The 24632-nt window shown below is 48.5% G+C and overlaps 1 protein-coding gene across 3 annotated transcripts; it reads left to right on the top strand.

Moving 5' to 3' along the window:
- Window positions 1-1493: 1493 nt before the first annotated feature.
- Window positions 1494-24413, top strand: LHX3 (LIM homeobox 3). Of its 3 annotated transcripts, none has more exons than XM_005299485.4 (6): window positions 1494-1713; window positions 13987-14158; window positions 16048-16250; window positions 19245-19396; window positions 20406-20577; window positions 22794-24413. In XM_005299485.4, the coding sequence occupies exons 1-6, from the start codon at window positions 1644-1646 to the stop codon at window positions 23210-23212; spliced, it is 1188 nt and encodes a 395-aa protein (XP_005299542.1). In that variant the 5' UTR covers window positions 1494-1643; the 3' UTR covers window positions 23213-24413. The 3 variants fall into 3 exon arrangements, with proteins under 3 accessions (XP_005299542.1, XP_005299541.3, XP_065428413.1); XM_005299484.4 differs by lacking the exon at window positions 1494-1713 and adding an exon at window positions 6807-7219; XM_065572341.1 differs by lacking the exon at window positions 1494-1713 and adding an exon at window positions 11625-11856.
- The last annotated feature ends 219 nt before the right edge of the window (window positions 24414-24632 follow it).

A 24632-nucleotide genomic window follows, 5' to 3' on the forward strand; every position in this document is an offset into this window, starting at 1 on the left:
GGTCACGTTCCTTCCCGGGTCCCGCGGACGCTACAAAGGCGTGTCTGCACTTGGGCTTTTCTTTCCCCAGGCCTCTGCTGGAAATTAAGCTAATTAAAAGGCCCCCAGCTCGAAAGCCCGGAGGGGGACTCAGGAGGGCCAGGCGCAAGTCTTCACACCAACACTTGGCTAAATCAACGTTTCAAAGCGCATTAGCTTCCCAAATTCATTAACTAATTAGAAAAACAAACCATCCACATTGAACCTGCAAAGCTCCCGGGGACTGGGGGGGGGGGGGGGGGGGGGTTCCAGCTTCCGAAAGGGAAAGGGAAAAGGCAACTTTCCTTGTGGGAGGGGCAGATATTTTCGAATCAACCTTCGGGAAACGAACGATTTGTTTGTTGGTTGGTTTTGGAAATAGCAACTGGTCTGTGCTACCTAACGCGAAGCTGAATTTCCTCTCGGTTTAGAGATTCCCCCCGGCAAAGCCAGAGAAGGTCAGAAATCGGGAAACGCCTGAGGAGTGGGAGAAAACATCTCTTTGATTGCTGTAGCCCCGTCAACCAAAAATGAGCATTTGCGCTCGTTACCCGCGCTACTTTTTGGCCTCGTTGGTTATTGATGGCTCTTCCGTGAATGAATGTGGCTATTAACTTTGTCAAGGGTTTATTTAGCCTCTTAATTTACAAGAAATATTTGCTTTTAAGCAGTTTTCCTTTTAAAAAAGCATCTTTGATGTATAGGCTCTGCGTCCTGGCCCTGTAGCTGTCTCCTGGGGTAGTTAGTGAAACGGGAGGAAATTGCAATCGCGCGGGTTTGAGGTTCCAAGGTGTATTTTTAAAATGCAGCTAAGTGGGGGTTTTTTGAAACAAACCAAATAACGCTTTGTATTTATGTGGCATCGCGTTTCTGTTCGGGGAATGATTTATTTCAGGCGCACGTGGGTGAAAATACAATGGATTCCCTCGGATCGCACAGGGTATTTCTCGGGTAGGAATCAGTTCGGAAAACCAGCCCCCGACCCCTTTAAAAAATGCTCTGATGCTGACATCTGACAACCAGCCCCCACCACAAACCCAGAGGAAGGAATCGCTCCTCCACCGTGTCCGTGTGAACCGAGCAGGGGCGGAAACACCCGCAACTCGACAAATTACTGGCCTGATGGACCGAGGGAGACTTTTGTGGCGGGACAAAGGAAATGCGGCTTAACGAAAAGGGAGATCTGCATAAAGACAATGAGCCGGCGCTGGGGTCCGCCCAGCCCCTATTGTGCGGGCTGAAAGCTGGACACGTGTATGGGTATGTCTGGGGGGGCGGGGGGGAGACCACACGCCTGGCTGGCTGGGCGTCCTGTGTCAGCACCATGGACAGCTCCCCCTCCGTTGGCAGTCACTCCCTGGGCTTTGTTATGCTAAGCAGCACACCGGTGGCAACGGAGGGTCAACTGACGCCAGCCACTGCGCGGTGGGAAGCCAGCGCTCAGCCGGGCCCCCTTCCCCGAAGCCGCTAGATTAAAAGGTTGCAGCATCTCCGAAGTGCGGGGAGGTCCCGCGGCTCGGTGCGGAGGGGTGAGAGGGAGCGGTTTTCTTTCTGCCCAGGCGACCCGAGCCCGCCAAGTTCTCCTGAAGTTAGCCCGGCTCGGTCCTTCCTCGCCCAGCCCCGAGATGCTGCTGGAAAGAGTCCGAGCTAGTTCCGAGAAGGCAGCTGAGATCTGCCCCTTCAGCCGGACCCCAGGTAAGAGTCTCTCTCTCTTTTTCTTCCCAATACTGGACAGCAGAAACATCCCACTCCCCCTCCCCGCTGTTCAACTGTCCGTGACACTGGCGTGGTGGTCAGGAAATCCCACCCCACTCCGCCGTGAAATGGGTCAATTGGACGAGCAATGTCACCTTGTTCTCAAGAGGCGCTAGTTAAGATACATTGCAGAGGGGAGGTCTCCGTTTGAAATAACAGAGTGCTGGAGGGTGGAGGGGGGGGAGAAACCCCTTTATATGTAACCAGGAAAGCAGGTGTTTGTAACATGTGGCTCGTAGATCTCTAGGGTGGCTACACCACACTGTCAGTGGCTTTCAGGGCTTGGGTCCCAGGCGCCTGGCTGCTTTAGGCTGGTAATATTTGGTGTGGCTTTTACATCATCAACTTGCAGGACCATTTGGCAGATTTTTCCTTGCCTAGAGCTGTGTTCCCAAGTGTTACCGTCCGAGGTGGGGAGGGAATAGATCCACTGCAGGCGGCATCTCCTGCTGGCTTTCTGCAAACAACGTTTAAAAAGGAAACAAAACGAAAAGAAAAGAAAATGTGTGCTGGGGAGGTGGAGGGGGGGAGCCTCGCTCGCTGTGTGGGGCTTCGCCCGCCACAGACGTTAGGAATGGCTAATGAGCGGTATTGTTAGGGGCTGTTCTGGACAGCTGTAGAGCGCGTGTCTGACCTGGGCTGTCCCAGCTCCTCCATCACTCACTGCTGTCATCTGCCAGAGACCCGCAGCCGCCCGCTCCTCCCCTAAGCCTCAGGCCCTTCTCCAGCCGGGCTCTTCCCCGGGGATGCACAGGTGAGCCACCTGTGCCCGCCGCTCTGGGGTGTCAGCGCGCTCAGAACATTGGTCCCAGCGCCTACCCCAAGCTGCGGGCAAGCCCGGCCTGGATGCTGCTCCATGCGGGGGCTATTCCCGGGGACACTTCCACTCCCACCTCCCCAGCCGGGATAGGCGAGAGCCCACCTCATTGCAGTGCGCGGGAGAGGTCTGAGATCCACTCACGTGGGAGCAGGATCGGGCCTGTCCACTCCAAAGTACAGCGCTGGCGAGAAAGAGCCACGTGTTAGGAAAAACTCGATTTATGAACACACCTCGCTTTGCTAACAGCTGTGACCCAGCTCATGCTGTTCATCAGGTGGCACCTCTGCCCCGGGATGACTCGAGTATCTATTAACTAGGAAGACAAAACCCCCATTCTTCTGGAGTGAGAGAAATCAGACCACATTTGCCTTTACATTAACTAGCCTGCCCGCTCTGAATAGGCAGCGCAGGGTTCGAGACAGCCGGATGCAGTGTATTATTATTCATATCTTAGCTGGGGGAGAAGATCATAGACTAAGTAAGCAGCTAAAATGGTAAAACAAGCAGCTAAACTCCGTCTAGTCGATCTCGCCTGTCCCCTCCTCACACATACCCCGCACACTCGCAGCCAATATGGCATTCAATCTATTTCACAGGCTTCCCTTATGTATCGGTTCGGTTAAAAACGGTCTCGCCCTTTAATAAATACCCAGCCGAGCTCCGATGCGTCCCCGCTCCAGCCATGCCCCTTTACATGGATTATCACTCCCCAGGGCACCGAGACGGAAATCTAGCCGAACCCCGGCCGCTTAGCTCGTTAACAGGCGCATTGGGGCTGAGTTTTAACAAAAGGGTTTGGAGATTTGTTCGGGTCCGTTTCTATTGGAAGAAGGTTCCTCAATAGGAGAAGTGGAATTCGAAGGGAAATCTTGTCAGGCCTAAGGGTTGGTGTTTTTTTTTAAATGTAGACACTTCAACCCAGCCCTGTCCCTGGACATGTTTGGACATAGCAAGAAGAAAACCTGCCTGACTGGAGAGTAAATAATCCAGGGAAATCCAGTTGATTTTTGCCGATTTCTCATCTGTTCATTTGGGTAATTAACTCTTAACCCCAGGGGAATCTCTCTAGTTTTGTAACCTTTTAAACTCCTTCTTCCACTGAGTCTAACGGGTATTTGAGTCCAAGTAGCCCGATAGCTGCAGTGTCCTTCCCGAAGAAGTTAGTGTACTCGCTAGCCTGGATGGCATGGGACTGAAAGGGAAGCGCGGGTGAAATCCAGCAGGAATGTCCATGTTTAAAAGGAGCGGACTAAGATCTCTATATTACTTTCGTTTCTGCTTTCAGGTAATATCCTTGGCTCTCTCCCGCCACCCTGGACTCTAGTCTGTTTCAGTAACGGGAAAAATAATCTGGAATGTTAATCCTAAAATATGTACTTCCTATACGATGCTTTGTTAATTAGGGGTGGGGTGGGGGGGAAATCACAGATGCACCGGAGAATGGAGATGTTAAGAAATCCATTGCTGCAAACATTCTTTGCGGGTGCTTTATTAACAGAGAAGCCCGTTTAGACGAGAAATAAAACGGGGGTTTCCTGTATCAACAGTGACAAATATTGTAGCGTTTCAGGGGTGCATCCAGAGTAAACCGCTAGCGGATTAAAATCGCATTGGCACTCCTTCCGAACAGCTTGCAACCTGCAAAACCACTCGATTGGGTTTGGTTATTTGGTGTAAATCAAGCGGATATGGCTGATCTAAAGCATTCATCGATGCCGTGTGATTGTGTGGGCGGGAGCCCAGTTCCTCGCAGAGCGGACAGTCGGTTACCCCCCTGGAAGAGCAAGGGAATTCCCGGGCTGGGGCTTTATCGGATGCTAGAAAATCAGAGATCCCGGGCAGAAAAACCCAGATCCTCCCCTTCCAGATGAATCCATAAACCAGGAGCACACGATGCCCCCCCTCCAGACAATTCCAGAGCCCTGCACTTGTGGGAGATGCTAGTGCAACGCCAGATCCTAACAACAAAAAGTACAGCCCTCATCCCTCCCAGGTAAACCCCACGCCTGGGAGCCAGAAAGCCCAACGAATACAGTTCCAGAGCCTGCAGTTAGCCGCAGGGGAAATGTTGCTAATGCAATACCCGATGGTCCAGACCTAAAAGTCTGTCCCTTCCAGCACAGCTAAACCCACATGCCTTGGCTCCAGGATGGTTAATATAATTCCAGACCACTCATCCCTAGTTTAGGCATGGAAAGAATAACAACGCACTCCTTTGTGAGGGTGTGAATTGGGCTTTAAGAAACTGGGTGGATGCAAAAGCAGATCACACCCACCCACCCCTTACCCCCGGCTCTTTGAGAAAAAGCTAAATTTATCTATTGCTATAGATTATACCACATGCCCTTTCTATCACTCCTCGGCCATAAGTGTTTCGCGTTTGATACCATTAGTGTCGCCCGGCTCCCTCAGAGAAGGCGATCAATAGGACATAAAATTATTATTAAAGCTTAAAAGTTGGAAATAACATTGAAGCATCGCACACCTTTCACCAAAATGCGTTTCATATCCTCGGAAAATGCAGGCAAATGGGGCATTGATTTTGAATTCATCTGCAGGGTACAGCAGGAGCACTACTCTTGATTTCCCCAGACACCTTTTGCCTCTAAAGATCAGTGTCAATAAAATTTATCAGGGGGTTGCCGCACTTAACATTTTATTGAGCTGCCGAGCTCGCCCAAAGTAAACAGTTGTCTTAAAAAAAAAAGAGTGGGGGCCACTGGACACCCTTATTAGAAAGGCTTCCTCTGTTCCCCACGCCAGGGCAATGTTAGACTGGCTTGGCCAAGTCCTGGGATCCTGTGACACGGTGGGAAGTGGGAGGAGAAAGGGACAGGTTTCTCTAGCAATTCTGCCTACAGCTGCTCCCAAAAGTCCAAGCGTGGCGGGCCACTCTGCAAGCTCAGAGTCAAGGGAGCTGGTCCATGCAACTCCCGAAGAGCTTGGTTTGCCGCGGAGCCAATGGGAGCCTTTCTATGGGGTTTTGGATGAGGTTCCGAATGAAAGGGCTCCGCTTTAAAGGGGGGAATCGAATTTTTCGGGGAGTAAGGGGGAAATAGATGCATAGAAATAATTATAAAAATCAGATTCCTATGGACTCAACTCCCCCCATCCCCACTTGTCCTTCTGAGACCAACGTGGTCCGAAAGAAGAGGCAAGTTAATCCTCCCAATAGGGAGTTCCTATGAATTAACGATCTGGCCCATTACTTTCAACCTTGGGACTGGTTTTGGTTTTTCCCCCGCCCCCGCCTTGCCTTCCTGGGCAAAACCCTCTTCCTTAAAAAGCGAGGTTGTTTCACAGCTAGGAAGGGCGGCGGGATGCTCGCGGAGAAGAAGCTTGGGCGATATTTTGGCATTATTGAGGGCAGCCCCTTTACATCCCGGCCCTGCCCTGGGTCCTAGGACTGATGCGCAGGGTCAAGCCCAGTTTGGAGGGCGTGTGGACCTGGTTTTCCTACCCGCTGCCTGACAGCGAAGAGCGCAGGAGCCCATGTGCTCCAGCCAGCGAGGGCTGAGCCGAAGCGCCTGTGCGCTGAGCTGGGGTATCCTCCTTCCTGGGGGAGACGTGAGCTTTCCGAGCGGCCAAGGAGACATTTAGCTCTTCCCCCCACCCCATCAAACAATGCGGTTTCCTTTGCGGGTGACTGTAGAAATATCTTCCACGTGGGACAGGAGAGGAACTCAGGGGAATGTCACTAGGGTATTTGCTAAATGAGCGGGGGGTAAATAAATACAAAAGCAACGCATTTTCCTGGGGGGGGGGTCTTAATTTGATACTTCCAGATTCGATGGGACCCCCCCGCCCCCAAATCCCAGCTTCACCTGGGAAGTAGGCCCCGGCCTTTGCGTTCGCTGTTTATTCGGTAAGGAAAGGGATGGCTGTTGTGCTAACAAACTGCAGGCGGCTGTAAATTGCTTTCTGAAAAACGGAATCGACTAATCTCAGCGCTGCTTCCCCTTTCTCCATTTGCTCCCCACTTCCTGCTTACGCCTCTGCCCGCAAACCCACTGAGACAACCACAGGGCCCAGCAAAGCGAGCGTCGGATAAAACAATCACTGGGAAGCCCCACTGAAGTATTTTCAACGACGATCAGGCCGTATGCATTATTTCCCCCCTGCACACGTAAAAATGACGAATGGTTCCCTTTGCCTCCGCCTGCCCCTGGAGCCCAGTTGAGACCTGCAGCCTCCCACTAGCTGGCGGTGATGATATTCCATCCTCCTTTGCATGGGATGAACTTTAAGTCAGCAGGGTTACTCCTCAGCCCTGTGTGCAACTCCCTCTTCTGCACTGCAAGCGCACGACACCTCCAGCGGGGTGTGGGTGTGTGTTGTGTGGACCCTGGATGGACTTGGAGGGTTCTGTGCAGAGCTGGCATATGGTCCGCTGCTTCGGGCTTGCTTGGGGAGCACAGGGAGCGCCGGAGAGGGGAGAGGGCGGGCAGACCCGGGCCACGTTTGGCTCTGAGATCCCGGAGTGGGCTGCAGCGCCCCATTTGTGCAGAGTTTGTGGCGGAAGGCGATGCAAGATGGATGCTCTTAAGGAACTGAGCGCGGGCAAGGACTGCTCCAATACAGAGATGCTCTTCGCTTTGCTGGCACAGAATGAGGATGTGCGCAAAGGTACAGGGCTTTTGGAGGGTTGGGGGGGGGAGCCGGCTTCTCAATGGGTCTGCAGACAGGTGATGGGTCTAGGGGATCTGAGAACAGGTGCAGCTGGCAAGATCTCAGTGCATTGCGCAGGGTAGGAAGAGGGGTCAGTGCAAATGCGCACCCCTGGATTTGTACGATTAATTATTACTAATTATGACCTCGTTTATTTGAATGCACTTTTTTTTGTTGGCGCCTCTGAACTTCTGACTCAACCGTAGGAGCAGGAGAAATGGAGAGCAGCCCCTCCGCCATTTATTTATTACACATCGAGTTAATTGTACGTCTGTCGTCATAAATCAGGGGAGACTTTTGCTGAAAAAACGCAAAACAGCCTAAGGCGAATTAATGGTAGAAAGAACTGCATGAAAATATCATTTATCTGTAGTACCGGGCGCCCATCCATAATATTTCGGCTGCCCTGGACCAGCTCCTTGCAAATGACTCCGGCGCCCGCGGTAGAAATATGTCCCTTGCCTCGATTGATCACCGCTCCGCCCGGCAGGGATCGGTCTGACACTTCTCGGGGTGCTCTGCGGGGAGAGCCGCATTGAGAGCGGAGCGCTGCAAAATCCAACCCCGGGAGGCAAACGAAATCTTCCCCCGCGAGTTCGCCCCAAATGAGGCGCGACCGGCCTTGCTGCGATCAGTCCGGTGGCTGGGGGAGCATCTCGTCCCCCTTAGAGCGGGGAGTCCCTGCGCCCTGAAATGGTTTGATCGTTTCTCTCGGGTGCCCTGCGGTTTCTTATCGCAGTAATGCCCGGGCTTATCGCTCAGCGGGCGAGGGATTAGGCGGGGCAGGAGAAGGGACGGGGAGGTATCCCTGACATATGTTTTAGCTGCTGCTTCTTTATAAAAGCAAGACACGCGTGAGGCCTTCCCTACCGCCTAGAGCCTGGCCTCTTTCCTTATCTGTTTCACCAGCAATTCGGAGTCACCGCGGCCCCCTCTCCGATAGCTCAGCGCATCTTTTATGTCTGAACAGGCCCGATTTTCCCTCCCGTCCTTATCTAGGCAAAAATTCTCAGGAAGCTTAACTGAGGGTTTTGACTGAGAAAAATTTTCAGGATCGGGTCCAAAGTCTTGGGATCTTGAAATTAACTATCCCTGAGCTGGCGAACTGTGTTGCAGCTTTGACTGGTTTTTCTGCTTGATTGTTAAATAGCAACGAACATTTTACTCGCTGGGTGTTGATAGTTCATGCACTTTATTCAAAGTCTTATTGACACCATGAGGGGGAAGAGAAGACAATTGGGTACCAGTTCCTGGGACACAAGTACAGTGGGTAGAAAGTCGCCACATGAGCACTTTGAAAAGGGGCCTTAAAATAAATCGGAGCGAGAAACCCCAGATTTACATTTTCTTTTCAAAAAAAGAGTCAGGTCTCAAGAATGAACAGCGCCTTTCCCAGCAACGGAGCGGAAAAGTATTTTGTCCCTAAACAAATTCATAATTGATGACACCTGCCTGCCCAGAGCACCGAGAAGACGGTCCTGCATTATTTTTGAGCTTGGACTAGATGATCTCCTGAGGTTTCTTCCAACCCTAATCTTCTATGATTGCCCAAAAGAGTTGATTTTAAAGGTATAATTCGGTTCCCTGGCCAGAAGGCTGCTGGCTGAGATCAGGGGAGTACAAGGAGCAGGGTCAGAATAAAACGGCTCAGCTTGCAGGCTCGTTTTACTAAGGGGGCTGTTCGCACAACCTGTGCAATTCTGTCCCTTACTCAAATCATTTTTGAAACACCCTTTAAAAGCACTGCAGGGCACCAGGGCTTTGCATTAGGGCCCTAACTCTAATGCACATTGTGAAGGGAAAACAACACGTCTGGTCCTTTCACGATGCGGGCTAAACAGTGTTTTATTCCCCGGGCTAATGATAGCCGGGTAAAGGGAGGTATTTTGGTGCCACCTGTGTTTCCTTGATTTGACCCTCTTCCGAACTAAAACACACATTGGCACAGGTGTATAAAGTTAGATCGCTGGTTATTAGAGGCAACAGCCCAGGACTGGGTTGTGCAGATGAAACCTGAAAAGGCGAGATCTCGGTTTGAATACAGCCCCAGAATAAAGGGGGACACAAAAAGGCAGACAACCCCCCACACCCGCCCCCCTTTACTCCTGCACCCTGCTCAGGTCTAAGCCAGAGGAACCCCATTTATCTCTCCCCCGCCGCTCAGGAGAGGATCAGTATGAAAGCAGGGCATTAAAGTTTTAGTAGAGGCTCACAATGCAAACAAAAGCTAGATGCCGCTTCAGGCGCAGGGCTGGGGCGTGGGGCGAGGCTGGCGAATAAATAATTGAGCAGAGAGCTCGCTACATGGGCTTCTTGAACAGCCGGCTGGGCTAGCGCCCAGCCTCTCTCTTCCCCCCCCCCCAGTTTGAGGAGGCTTTGCTAGTTCTTCAAAGGTCACCCCCAGCTTAGGTCCCGGGTGCCCATCCCGGCAGGGTAGACCCACGATCAGAGCGAATCTAACCGAAAAAAGAGACCAGGCAGAAATCCATCTTCACCCCCCAACCCCAGCGAAAGGCCGAATGGCTTGTTAGACTTTGAGCGACCGGCCCAAGAGCCAGCGACGGGGGGTTGCAAATGCACTTTCTTCTCTCCCCAAACTCGTTCCCCGATGAATGTTTTAATGCCCAGCCCGGCTCTTGTCTGAGACTAAAGGAAAGACACGTCCTTCCTAGTCCTGGGCAATACGCGCAGGGGAGAGGACACTATTGAATCCTTACAGCCTGGCTAGCCCCAGGAACCGTGGGTTCGCCCCAGCCCAGGGTGCAAGTCTGTATGGATCCCACGTGCTGCCCTGTTAGCAGCGTCACATGCAATACACCCAGGGTATGGCCTACGGGCAGCGTTTGCCACGTGCGAGCACCTGTTCGTGGCGCCTGTCCCTGCTGCAAAGCGGCAAACTTTATTCCGCTCTGGTGATGCCCCCCTTGTTTCTGGCTGCCGGGAACTTGCCTCCCGAGAGCAGAACCTTTCCGAAGCAGTAGGGGTCGCTACACCCTGTTGGGGTGTACATACTATCTATTATATATTAATTATCCTTCTGATCCGAAGACAAACGTTTATTTACATTTTCAAGACGTGGGTCGGTGACTGTGGAGACCAAACAATTGGATCGCCATCTTTGTAGTGTCAAGTATCAGAGGGGGTAGCCCTGTTAGTCTGAATCTGTAAAAAGCAACAGAGGGGCCTGTGGCACCTTTAAGACTAACAGAAGTACTGGGAGCATAAGCTTTCCTGGGTAAGAACCTCACTTGCATCTGAAGAAGTGAGGTTCTTACCCACGAAAGCTTATGCTCCCACTACTTCTGTTAGTCTCAAAGGTGCCACAGGACCCTCTGTTGCTTTTTGTAGTGTCAGTGGCTGCCCTGGGGTCAGGTATCAGATCACCCCGGAGATAGTCCTCAGGGCAGGATGGTTGGATGGACCATGACAACATTCGGTTATTGCTGGCAAATAAAGCGCAACCTTTGCTCGCCCATTTCTTTAAAAAGGGGGTGACATTTCACAGAGCCACTGCATTGAATCTCGTATGAAACCAGACACCCCAACCCTTGGGGAAAAGTCGTTTTAATAAACACTGTTTGTACCTTTCCCCGTGTGTATTGCACAGGCTGTTCTCTGGCTGGCACGCATGCACACGTACAGACTTGTCTCTCTGGAAAATATGAAACACTTTATAGACCAGTATTGGCTTGTGCAGGAGGTCAGACTAGAGGGTGGTCAGTTCTGGTCTTAAATCTCAGACTCGCCCAAGTACATGCACACGGTTTATGTGTTCGTACTTCGGGATCTGTTTGTCCCAAGGCCCGGGGGGCTCAGCGTGCAGTGCAAAGGGTCTTTACTGAGAACCGGCGGCCAATCTGGGAATGAATGTATTTCTTTTCACGAAGTACTTTAGATTCACCAAGAAAATTAAGACCGGGGATAAATCCACAATGAAGCCCAAAGCTCAGGACACGGACAAGTGTTGGCTGTCTCGGGGATCCCGGGGATTTTTCTGTTATACCGCGGCCTAGCCCGTTTATTCCTAAAAAGTTCAAGCGGCAGCATCCCTCGTGCAGCTAGTCACTGGGACCAGCAATTTCCTGGCGCTGAAATTAACCCCGGTGCCCACGTGATCGCCCCCCCCCCTTAAAACTGACACCAGCGAGAGAAGCTGAAGTGACCCAGGTCTAAAAATAACCTGATTTAGTGAATTAAATCTCCTCTCTCTCCCGCCGCACCCCGCTTAGTTTGCAGCAGCCTTTACCGTTTTAATTGTCAGGCGTGATTTGGAGAGAGATCCAGGGTGGAGGGGGATTCCTGATTGGTTCGGGGGAAGGCTGTGACCAGGAATATTTGACTCAGGCCTAATTATAGGATTGGTAGCAGTGAGGGAGAGAGACGGGAGATGTGTGTAAAGATGGCAAACCCAGGGCTCCCGGGGTCAAACGCAGTTTAGATTTTTTTTCGGGGGGGGGGGGAAGGGGCGACCTGAAGGGCTACAAACAACAATAAAAATGGGGGTTCTGCTCCCGCATGTAAACCCAGGGAGGACACTGCACCCTGAAGACACGTTTTAAGGACATTTCCTCTCTCTTCTGGACTCACAATGCAACGTAAGGTTCTAGTCACTTAATAGGTGTGTGCGTGAGTGTGTGTGTGTGTGTGTACACACCCTGCAAGGCAGGAAATTAATTTCCACAAGGGTTTATATTAATTTAAGAGATTGTGTTTTGTCTTAGAAAATCAGATTAGACGGCAAGGAGCAGAAGGAAGCAATATTCTTTGGCTAGGAGACGGTGATTTGGGAGTTTTAAGCTTCCCCCCTCATCTCTCCCTCCCAGCCCCAGCTTGGGTCTTGGGGGTTAGACAGTAGCACCTTCTGTCTGACCTGAGCGTCCGCCAGCAGCGTGTGCGGAGGAGCTTAATTGGTGCTGGACAGTGGCTGAGAATATGGGATGCCAACCTTGGAGTCTAACGTTAGCTGGCAAGTTGTTTCTCTCTACTTGCAATGTCTTTGCTGTATTTTTAGGGAGGCGGGTGTCCGATGATCAATAATTGTATGTTTGTTTCACGACATTTTTGCACATGGCTTGTTTTGCAGGGGGGGGGGGCGATATATTAGACAACACAACGAGCCTGTCAAATTATTGTTGTTACTATGAATATTTCCCTGGGAATTTATTCCAAAAAACACAACAACACCAACAAAACAAAAACAAAAAAACCCAGGACTTTTTTTGGCCAGTGTAATTTGTACGGGTCGGTTTTGCGGCTGGTGGAAATGATGTTATTCTCTGGGCAGAAACAGAATCAAAATCTAATGAAGATAAAACTCGGTTTGCTGCTCTTCTGTTGAAATGACCAGGAGAGGACTCGATCTTCAGCCCAGCCGGAGCGTCAGCAATTGATTTCGGTTGCGGTAACATTTGTTTTTTTGTTTGTTTTGTTTATTTGTTGACACTCCGCGAGACCGCAAACGCTCACAGCAATGGGGATCGAAACGTGATGAAATCGGGCTCCGGCACCAACGGTTTTGCCTTGAAAAGGTTTCTCTTTTCCGACCGGCATTTGGGATTGTGTTCGGCTCACACAAAACGCAGCTGGGCTGGCTGGTCGCGCGTGTGTCCAGGACCCGGAGAAACCCACCTGCGGCGCGTGTGCCTCCCACTCGCAGATTTGCAATTTAACAGCGTTTCTCTTCTGCAATTCTGCAATCAGCCCGGCTCGGGGGGTTGTTTGTTTTTAAATGATTTTACCGGATCCGGAAGTTATACCTCCAAAATGCGGCTTCTCAAGAAGATCTAAAGCAACTGTTCATTCAAGGACATCACTAGAAATAATCCGGCGCCTCTTTTTCCCTCCTGAAATAGGAAATCAGAATGAATTCCAGCTCAGAGGCATTTGAACCCGTTTCTTTTCTGACACTCTCTCCCCCCCCCCCCGGTATTTATTGTTAAAAGGCACTTTCAGCGTCTCTGGGTCTTGAATCATAAATCCCAGAATTTTACACACATCCCCCCCCACACGCGTTGCATTTACCATGTTTAAAACCAGCGTGGAATATCACGTGATCTAATGTGTAGGCTTTCCCGTCTCTATTTTTACTGCGGATGACCTGTGATGTGCTGTTGTCAACACCAGGCGATTGCGATTTATCGTTTCAATGTTTGATTGTTTGTTTTTTTTGCCCAGCACGAAATTGTTGCTGTAGTTTCTGGGCCCCAGGATGCGAGAGAGACACGGTGGGTGAGGTGAAACCTGTTATTGCACCAGGTCTGAGGAAGAGCTCGGTGCACGCTCCAAAGCTCGTTTCTTTCCCAAGCAGAAGCTGGTCCTTGTCTCTCCAGGATCAGGCAGCTGCATTGTGGGCTCTGGACCTGCCATGGCTCGTGCTATGTAGGCGAATCCCAACCTTCACACGCGGTGAAGTGTCTGCCAGAGAACCGTGTTGTGCCTGTGTCTGAGAGCGGAGTTCCTGCTCGCTAAAGGAGCCCGCTTGGCAAGCCCGAGCAACCGACCCAGGAAACGCGCCCGTGTCTGTGTGTGGACATAGAACGATTAGTCGGAGCTCCTTCCAGCAACTGGAGCTTAATTCATGCGCAGACATTACCCCCAGATCTGATCCAATCCTGTTCCAACTGACGCCTTCCCAGTGCAAGGGTGGGATCGGGCCCCCAGTTGCTCTAGAACTGAGAAATTAAACCGCATAATTATGTCCTTTATCCCCCTCTCTCCCCTCCCAGAAATCCCTCTCTGTGCCGGCTGCAACCAACACATTGTGGACAGGTTCATCTTGAAGGTGCTGGACAGACACTGGCACAGCAAATGCCTGAAATGCAGCGATTGCCAGACCCAGCTGGCCGAGAAATGCTTCAGCAGAGGGGACAGCGTGTATTGCAAAGAGGACTTCTTCAAGTGAGTAAAACCAAACCAAACCAAGCACCCTTGGAGGAAGGGGTGTGCGTGTGTGGGACGTGGCAGAGATTTTAGGGCCAGGACATTGGGGGGGGGGCGGCGACTAGTCATCGGCAATGATTAATCGTAGCAGGGCCCCACATGGAGGGTGGATGGAGAAGTGGCGTGAGGGGTTTGTGGGGCATGGGGGGGGGGTTATTGTTTTGCCCTCCTAGGGGATGCTTAGAACTCCTCTGATCTGAACAGCGCTCCAGCCCGTCCACACATCCCACCGACTAGCGCTGGAAGCAGGCTTTCGCCCCTTAGAATAGATGGCTTCCTGGGAGATCATTGTTGCACCTGATAACTACAGTACCTGCGTGCAGAAAAGGACCGGGCGAATAAAGAGGAAATCAGAGGCTGTTTTAAAAAAAAAGTTCAGTAAAGGAGGGGGGGAGGGGGAAGAGACAGATTTGCCTTTCTGTCCCTCACGCCCGCAAATGGATTTCAGTAAAGTTGATTAAGTAACAGGGGAAATCTGCATCTCAGCCTGACTTGCTTTGCAGCGTTCTCCTGGCGGGGGCTCCGAGCAAACAGGCCCCTGCACAACCCCGGGCCTGGCGCTGCCCTCCTTGAGCTCAAAGCGGAGTTTTGCTGGGCCAAGAACCTCAACGATCCGAAGCGAGACACTCCCCTGATATTGACACGCGCGGGCTCCGAATATCCTCCGCAGCAAAGCTTAAATCATTCCCCGCAAGACAGGGGTCAGGCTCCAGATAGCCCGGGGAGAAACACGCACCAATAGAAGGCTAAGTCCTAACCTTGGATTTTTACATTTTAACTCAATCGATGATTTTATGTATTTGGTAGCAGCAAAAACAACCCCCCACACCCGTCACTCTTTTCCCGGTTTTATCTCAGTTGCAATAAGTAAAACTGGACTTGCAAATGTAAGAGTCACGCGCCATTCCCGAGGTCAGAGCTCACCCAGCATTTGGGACCCCGCTGTGTTTTTTCCCCCCTCCAGATTTGGCATCCACAGCAAAAAGGAACTGAGCCTTTTCCTTTGTGACCCGCACTAGCACTAGAAACCATCCTCAATAAAGTCAAATACGGAATGAGAGTCGATTCTGGGGACCCCCCCCCCCCGTTCGATACAGAATTGAACTCCCTGCCTGCTGGGATCCCCCCCCCCAGGCGTTCAGACCCGCTTCCACGCCCGTTCTACCGAGCCAGCGTGTCCCCCGGGGACCAGGCGCGCCGCGTGTCCGGGCTTGGAACGCGTGGGGGGCGGTGCAGCTCCCGGGGCCCTTCCCTGGGCCCATATCTTTGTCTTGCTAAAACGCCAATGATCCAGGCCCCGGTTTGAACTTAAACCTGCCGGGCTTCCCCCCTCCCCTTCTGAGCTAAGAGCCCCCCCGGCCCCAGCATATCCCTTGCCGTGTGAGCCCCTCGCTCGCCTCTCACACCGCAAAAGCGCCACTGGAGCCCAGGCGAGGCGAGGCCATAAAGGTGCCACTCCTTGGAAGGCAGCTACCCCCCGCCCCAGCTGCCAGGCAGACCCCTCTCAGCTGCGGGCAGCAGCCGGGCAGGCTCTGGGTTCAGGGATCTCCCTTGCTCCAAGCAGATGCCTCGCTTCAAGCCCTCAATGCCCATCACCTGCTCAGGCAGAGCGTCCTTCCCAGGCAGCCACTGGGATTCCGGTGAGCCGGCCAGCCCCGCGGCAGGGCAGGAGTCCACTGTGACGCGATCCCGGATTCACTCCGAAAGAAAGTGAAGACGGTAGGAACCGAGCAAGTCCGACCCGTCCCGTGACACAGAACCAGCAGCAGCTTGTGCCCCGGCCTGAGGGAATCTCTCTTTGCAGTTCGATCAATAGCGACTTTCTGTTGGATTTTTTTTTTAAATAGGAGGTTTGGGACAAAATGTGCAGCCTGTCAGCAGGGGATCCCCCCGACCCAGGTGGTGAGAAGGGCCCAAGATTTTGTCTACCACCTGCACTGCTTCTCTTGCATCGTGTGTAAAAGGCAGCTGGCCACGGGGGACGAGTTCTACCTCATGGAGGACAGCCGGCTGGTCTGTAAAGGAGACTATGAGACCGCCAAGCAGAGAGGTAACTGGGCAAGTCAGCCTGGGATCGTCCTAGCTAGCACAGTGCTCCGGGGAATCTAGAAAGACGGGAGGTTGTTCCTGGCCTCCCACCCACCCCAATTCCTTCCCATACAAGCTGGTAGATCAAGCAAGATTCAGTAACAGAGATGAGGGGAACTCGATAAAACGGAGTGATCTGCAGCTTAGCGTGTCTCCTTCAAACCAGGGACTCAAGAAGACAAGGGGTTACACCCTTGCACTGCTCGGAGAGATTTCTTTTATTTTCCAAAATATAAAATCAGGGAGAGAACTAAGAACATAAGAATGGCCACACTGGGTTAGACCAAAGACCCATCTAGGCCAGTATCCTGTCTTCCGACAGTGGCCAATGCCAGGTGCCCCAGAGGAAATGAACCGAACCAGTGATCCATCCCCAGGCCCATTCCCAGCTTCTGGCAAACAGAGGCTAGGGACACCATCCCTGCCCATCCTGGCTAATAGCCATTGATGCACCTATCCTCCATGAATTTATCTAGTTCTTTTATTAACCCTGTTATAATCCTGGCCTTCACAACATCCTCTGGCAAGGAGTTCCACAGGTTGACCCGTGGGTTGTGTGAAAAAAAGTACTTCCTTTTGGTTGTTTTAAACCTGCTAATTTCATTTGGTGCCCCCCTAGTTCTTGTGTTATGAGAACTAGGGAGTCACCAAACTAGGGGTCACTATTAGCCAATTATTAATTACTTTCATCCGTCTCCTACCTTATAGCAAGTAAACCCTACTTGAGAATGCCCAGCACCGAAATAAATGAAAACACGTATTTCAGCTTGAAAAGGGTCTGTATTTTTGTATCTGGGTTTAGGATAGTTTTTTTTGGGGGGGGGGGGCATCCTGAGGCAAAACTTCTATTGACTTTATGGAGTTTTGCTTGAGTCAGCACTGCAGGCTGGTGCTTTGACATGGAAGCTTGTGTTGCCATTGACTCCAACAGGGGCAGCAAGCAGATTGAGGAATTGTTCTGCCAGGGGTCTCCTCCCGAGCTGGGAGCTCCCGGGGTCTCCAAGGACCACGCGCGAAAGCGATATTTTGATTTTGAAATTCTTACTAAGCACCAGCCTATTCCAAACAAATGATCTTGTAAAGTCAGGTGAATTCATAGGATAATCATAGAAAACGCCTAAAATCTTCCCAACTTAGTAATGTTCCAGATTTCCAACGGGAAGGTAATAGCCAGATATTTCAACCTTCACTGGTTTAAAGAAAGCATTTTCCATTTTCTGTGCAAGTGGTAATGTACATCGGACAGCTCTCTATTGTGGTAACTATCCGTCTATATATCCTTCCATGCACCCACAATTCAAACCCCATTTCTAAGTATTAGCTATTTATAGAGCGCCTATCATTGCTGAAAGAACACACAGTGGGGAATTTTACACACACACACACACACACACACACACACACACACACACACACACACACACACACACACACACACACACACACACACAGACACAGTTTTGAGGTGGTTATTAGAGTTTCAGGTGCAGCTTTAGACCAGATATTTGCTGATGCCCTAGAAAGCAGAGATCTGGGTAGCACAAAGCAACGTTAAACATCTCTCCCTTTATAAGTATATTAGAGACTAACTGTGAACAATTCGGTTCTAGAATAACAAGAGGGGTTATTTAACCTCAGAGTTAACGCTTCAGCCGTGTGTTATACACACACATCGCAGGTTGAGGGCCCAAGATAATGTGATCCCAATTCATGTGTCAGACCCCAAGGTGTTCGATAGGTGTTTTCCCATTCAGTCCTCCCTAAACTTGACTAGCAGATTAACCCGTTGGACCTTTTCCCGATTGCCCCAGGCAGGCTGGGGGTCTTCTGCGAGCCACTGATGTCCTGGGTCTCTCACGCATCCCCCAGCAGGGGAGTTGAATTAACTGCACCGCTGTTACTTAATCTGATGACTGGAATTTGGGATTTCAGGGGGAATGTATTGCCCTTGTGTTCGGGTCGGCGCCCCTTAGTGGCGCCCGCTGGTCTGGGCGTTATGACAATCAGATCACACGCAATTCTGCACTGGGAACTCCAGCGCCACTTTGGTTTTGCGTACCACAGACACACACTCCCCAAGCTCGCCTCTGGGGGACCCTATTCATATTCTGCGAACAGTAGAGGGTCTGGAGGGGAAGAAAGCAGAACAGTGAAAAAAACCGGTGGGAATAATTCTCAGGCGGGGAGCGGACCACAGTGGAGCCTTGGAGAATGATTGTGAAATTCGCCTCTCACTTTTAGAACGTGCGTCCATTCAGGCTAGTCACAGGCCCGATATTTGTAGCCCGTTGAAGGTCAGAGTTGCTGTTCAGGGGATATTTCATAGCCTGGCTCATTCCAAAAACAAACAAACAAAAAACCAAACCAAACCAAACCAGAGCGCGCATCTATTATTTTCTATCCCAGGAGAAGTTTTAATACTAATGAAGATTTGCTTCAACAGAGGAGCAATGCCATGAAAAACTGCCTCTCTGTTTATAGGGTAACACCAAGCGCTCCCCACATCATTGCACACGCAAGTCAAAAAGTTATTTATTCAATAATTGTGTCTCAGCTTAATCGGTATCGCTTGCAGCGCCTTTCTTTATGGTTGTCTTTTATTTGTGTAATTTGAATAATATCTCTAGATCGACAATATTGCTTATTAAATGGCTACTTTCCCCTCCCGCGCTAAATCAACACAGGAGAATAACTATATTACCCCATGAAACCATAGTGGTTTTCGTTCTCATTCGATACGTTGCTTGTCCCTTAAATGTTGGCAAAGTGAGCACGGGTTTGTTTTCCCCTGGATTCCCCCCACCTCCAGGTCCAGACTAGTTTGAATGCGATCAAAGCCAACCAGGGCACGAAACCCCAGTTCCAGATTTTCACTCCTTGTCCTGAGCCATTCTTAAGGCGACTGTGACTCTCCGCTTGGCCAATAACGCGCTTTGTTTCTTGCCAACGTTTGCAGAGGCGGAGTCCACGGCAAAAAGACCCCGAACCACCATCACAGCCAAGCAGCTGGAAACCCTGAAAAACGCGTATAACAATTCCCCCAAACCTGCCAGGCACGTGAGGGAGCAGCTGTCCTCAGAGACCGGGCTGGATATGAGAGTCGTACAGGTGAGATGGGACAGCGGGAGCAACCCACGCAGGGGTCCCTCCTTAGAAAGCCAAGGGAGCCCCCCCAATAAATCGCTCTTATTTGTAAGGATTCCTTCTATATACAGGTATTGACAACTATCCATTTTAGTTGGTCAGATTGGATCAAGAAAACAGCGTTTTTTAAATTATTAAACATCTATCTTGTGGTGGCCACCTCTGTACAGACCCAGAGTAACGGCCAGTCTTTGTGCTTTCAGAATGGTTTCAAAACACACACACACACACACACACACACACACACACACACACACACACACACACACACACACACACACACACACACACACACACACAGAGATTTGTCAGAGTATATTTGCTACAGCTGGGTGAAATGCTCCGAAATTGGATTTTTATAATGTGGATCAAAATTTGAAATGTTGACCAAAAAACTGGGGGTAAAAAAACCCCCCACAATTTTCGCAGATCCGCGCCTTCCACCCCCTCCCCTCTTGTTTTCTTAAAAAGACCGGTTCTAAAGCTGGCAAAAATTATTCATGTTTTGCAACGTAAACAACAAAAACATCGACATTTTGAATTTTGACAAAGAAAAACAAACCTTGAAATAATTATTCAGTGAAAGTTTCACAATTTCCTCCCATTCGGGGGGCAGATCTAATATTTGTACCTGATCTCTGGGCTTCTAGCTAGTCAAAGGCTCTGGTCCCCCAATGCACCGGACTCACAGGGGCTTCCCTTGATTTCAGTGGGACGCTGTGCTGGTGCAGTGGTACTTCCCTGTGGCATGAATAGCTCGAAAAGCCGGTTGAAAGTTTTTGTCCTATGAAGAGTTTTATCCATTGAAAAAAGGTGTTTCATTGAAAACCAATTTTTATATGAAAAAAATTCATTTGATGCAAATATTAAAATTGTCATGCCTCTCTCTCCCCCTCCCCCCGCCAATACTTTTCTCTAGACAACTAGAAACGTCTCAAGTTGTTCCTTTAACCTCCTTTGTTTCGTTGGGCAGGTGTGGTTCCAGAACAGAAGGGCTAAGGAAAAAAGACTAAAGAAAGACGCTGGGAGGCAGAGATGGGGCCAGTATTTTAGGAATATGAAAAGATCCCGGGGGAATTCAAAATCTGACAAGGACAGTATCCAGGAGGAAGGCCCAGACAGTGATGCTGAGGTCTCCTTTACAGGTAAGAGGAAGAAGGTGCATGTTCTGGTTGGCACTACTGGTATGCTGCGGCGATCACAGGAGTGTAATTCAAGGCTTGAGCGAGATTTCAGGGTGCATAGGCCTCATGCTATCCCCCTGGACAGGGGTCAATTTCACCCCAAGTGCATTTTTCACCCAGCCTTCTTCCAAGCAAAGCTGTTGGTTTTGCATCACAGTTTCATTTCATTCTTTAAATACCATTTGCTTGCTAAGCATTTCCTGCCATAAAATAATCAAAGAAAACAAATGCCCAATACAGGTGAATTAAACTGGGAACATAAACACAAATACGTGTCAGCAAGAACTGGAGCAACCCATGACTGAGTCTGCATTCTGCTAAGTAACTTATCTCCACTGTGACTGCAGTGAGTGATTTAGAACTCCTCAGGGCAGGAGACAATTTGGACTCAATTGCATTTGAGAAACTAAAGGTGGAAGCTGTTTTTTTTTTTTAAACGGTGTCACATTTGAAACCATCAAAGGAAAAACCTGAAGAATGTCACTCTGGATTTGTCTGGGCAAGTGACCTCTGACATTAAAGGAACACTTTTCTTTGATGAACTTTATAAATGACAAAGATTTAAAAGCAAAAAAGTTCAGAATGATTGATCAGAATGTTTATATTGCAAATATTGATAGGAGAGTCTCTGCAACCCATTGGATTGTTTCTGGGGTATTCATATTCCATGAGTTATGTTCTGGAAGTGTTTTTATTTCAACAATTTTTGGGAGGTGGGGATTATTCCACTGAATTATTTTGGGGGTATTTTTTATTTTATCTCCTTGTTTTGGGCTGTTGCTCTCATAGGGTTTCAAGCTTCTTTGGAGGAGAGATGTCACTCTGTCATCTGTATTGACAGATCTTCCCTCAAGATGCAATAGAGCACTTAACCACATGCTTAACTTTAAGCAAGAGTAGTTGCCCTTGACTTCAAAAGTGTTATCCGGTTGTTCAGTGCTTGCTCAGTACCATGGACACCTCGTCTTCATGGCATTTCTTAGCACAGCAATCAGTTAACTGCTCCTTGCTGTGATTCTGCCAATATGAGGTACCGAGATGGGCCCATTACCAGAGAGTTCAAGAACCTCGCAATGCCAAAAGTAGTTTTGAGCCAAAAACATCAAGACTTTCCATTCTGAAAATATTGAAACGTGAGGTTTTGACATTTTCAACATGTTTTTTTCCAATTTTTCAAAATAAAATGTTGAAGTCAATCTAGTTTTGTGAAAAAGTTTGGTTTTGTCAAAACAGCGTTTTCCAATGGAAAACTCTTTAGATGAAAAATGTTCACTCAGCTTTATGTATAAATCTTATTTTAAATTTCAGCTGGTCTATTGATTCCCTACATTGTATTAAATTTTCATGCCTGGTCCCTCATGGTCTTATGCAGCATCATTAGTCTATATGAATATCCCATTACACAGTAACTAAAAGTATTAAACACAACTATTGATAAGTTTAAGATATGCAGGTTGATATCCTAGATAAGAGAGTCATTCTCAGTTTTTATGACGGGTCCAATAAATGCAGATATAATTTTGCTGGTAACTAGAAAATATTTTTCATTTTCAAAAATGTTTTTAAGTGATCCAAATACACTCCATTAACCTATTTCTGATCACCCCAAAAACATTGCAATTTTAATTCCTTTTCCTAAGTAATGGATGGTTTTCCTTTAGATCATTCCCTCCTATCAGTGAGTATCATGGTAGCTCCTGAAATGATAGTGAAAATAGAGATAAATATAAGTAACGAGGCCATAATAATAATTAATAAAAGGAACACAGAACAATAGAAAGAGGCAGATCTCAAGAGCCTAGACTCACTTCTCCCTTAAAGGATGTTTTTTTTAAAAATAAGTTTATTTCTTAGTATCTACATTTCATACATGTTTTTAAAAGTCCAAGTGAATTAGACTCCTGCCCCCATGATAAAAAAAAATCCCATTGTCTTGGCTGAGTTCCAGCCATAGATAAAAACAGAGGTAATAAGGAATTAAGAAATGGCAAGACCAACATAGCATTGAAAAGCTATGCAAAACATGCAAGTCCTCTTTCTCTCTCGACATACACACCCATCTAATCTATCTATATATCCATCCATGGGTTTTAGAGTTCCACAGCATTCAAGGTTTCTGATCAGATTGTCTCCAGCTAGTTTGCTTTCCCAATAAATCAAGCCCGTTTCCCTTTCAGATGAGCCCTCTATGTCAGAAATGAGTCACTCCAATGGGATTTACAGCAACCTAAATGAAGCTTCTCCTGCTTTGGGGAGACAAGCTGGGACCAACGGGAGCTTCTCTTTGGAACATAGTGGCATTCCTGCTCAGGACCAGTACCACGACCTCAGATCCAACAGCCCCTACGGGATACCCCAATCACCAGCGTCTTTGCAGGCATTGCCAGGCCACCAACCTTTAATCTCAAGCTTGGTTTATCCAGACAACGGTTTAGGCATCATAGCTCAAGGTGGACAAGGCGTGCCCCAGCCAATGAGAGTCTTAGGTGGGAATGGACCCAGTTCTGATCTCTCCACGGGGAGCAGTGGAGGGTATCCAGACTTCCCTGCCAGCCCTGCCTCCTGGTTAGATGAAGTTGATCATGCCCAGTTTTGATACAGGACCCACCACAATATGGGGGAAAGACTTCAGGCTACTAAGCATCATCTACTGTTGAGAATAAAATATGGGGCAAAAAATGACTTCTGAGGAAAAAGTAAGATAGTTACATGGAGAAAGAAAGGCAAATGTGCTCAAGAGGTTGGCCAGCCGTGGCTTCGCAAGACAATTGACCAAGGAATCATGTCAGAGTGACTGGCTTAAGAAAAGTCCAAGTGAAACTGCTCAGTGTGTCTACAGAACACTCCGGAACACCAAGACTCGTGCTTTACAGAGCTGATAACGTATTTTGTTTTCCGTTGTCAGTTAATTCTCCAAAGCAATGACTTGCTTCATCACTTACTTACCCCACAAGCTTTTTTAAAAATAAAGATCTCATCCATTGTAAAAGAAGCGACAATGTTTATATTTCTACAGGAGAAAGGTGAACAATGAATAATCTCTTCACAAATTCATGGTAGAAAACCATGTACCTATTTCTCTGTTCTTCCAACAGGTTAAAAAAAAGCAGTGACAGAGTAAGGCTTTTTTGTTTTATTTTTGAATTTATATTAGCTTTTCTAAATTTAAATGGTCTTTAACATGCCAATCATTTATTAATAATCATCTTTTCCTTTATACTATGAGGACCAGGTGTTAACTTTGCTTTTCACCTTTTTAATTTGTAGATTGCTAGCTTTATTCTTTCCACATAAACGTTAAACTGTGAATAGATGTATTTATTATCAAATAACCACTGTTTTCCAACAGGGTCAAGAAAACTCTTGATCCAAGAATATTGGTCTTTCTGGATTGTTAAACTAATGTTTTTCTTTACTGATTCTTCTATGACAAATTTATTGCAAAGCTTTTCAAAGTTGCATCTAATGTCTTGTTGCCAAATACCGTCTCAACATTTTGTTAGGCTTGGTTTAGTTACAACTGTTCTTCATATATTGTTGGGGAGGCATCCCAATGAGCATACTTATTTTCACCACCACTACACTTTCTCCATTCTATGCATTTGTGTATTTCACAGCAGATATAGTGAAAACTGATTGTGAAGAAAGGCAAAACAATATGTATACTGTTACCTGTAAAATTGAATATTGAATTAACTGTAGATTGTGTATGTCCAGTGTCTTATTTATATTCTCTCTCTCTCTCTAATGATCAAATACTTTATGACTTCAAATAAATTTGTCAGTTACAGTTTAAATAAGTCTTTTGCTAAATTCACACTAAAATCACCAATCTGGTTAAATATCATCTTTAAAATACATTTAAAAAGCCCCTGAAGACTTGAGGCCCTGATTCAGCAAAGCACTTAAATACATGCTTCACTTTAAGCACCTGAGAAGTCCCATTAAGTTCAAAAGTGCTTTGCTGAACTGAGGCTAAAAAGAGATGGTGTCCCTGGTAACCTTTGGGAGCTATA

Source organism: Chrysemys picta, chromosome 18 (genome assembly GCF_011386835.1).
Source record: "Chrysemys picta bellii isolate R12L10 chromosome 18, ASM1138683v2, whole genome shotgun sequence".
NCBI lineage: Eukaryota > Metazoa > Chordata > Testudines > Emydidae > Chrysemys > Chrysemys picta.

Coding starts and splice junctions, on each gene's coding strand:
- LHX3 (XM_005299484.4), top strand. CDS start 6,943: ATGGACTTGGAGGGTTCTGTGCAGAGCTGGCATATGGTCCGCTGCTTC. Junction 7,220..13,986: donor GAATGAGGATGTGCGCAAAG/GTACAGGGCTTT, acceptor CTCCCCTCCCAG/AAATCCCTCTCTGTGCCGGC. Junction 16,251..19,244: donor TGAGACCGCCAAGCAGAGAG/GTAACTGGGCAA, acceptor CAACGTTTGCAG/AGGCGGAGTCCACGGCAAAA.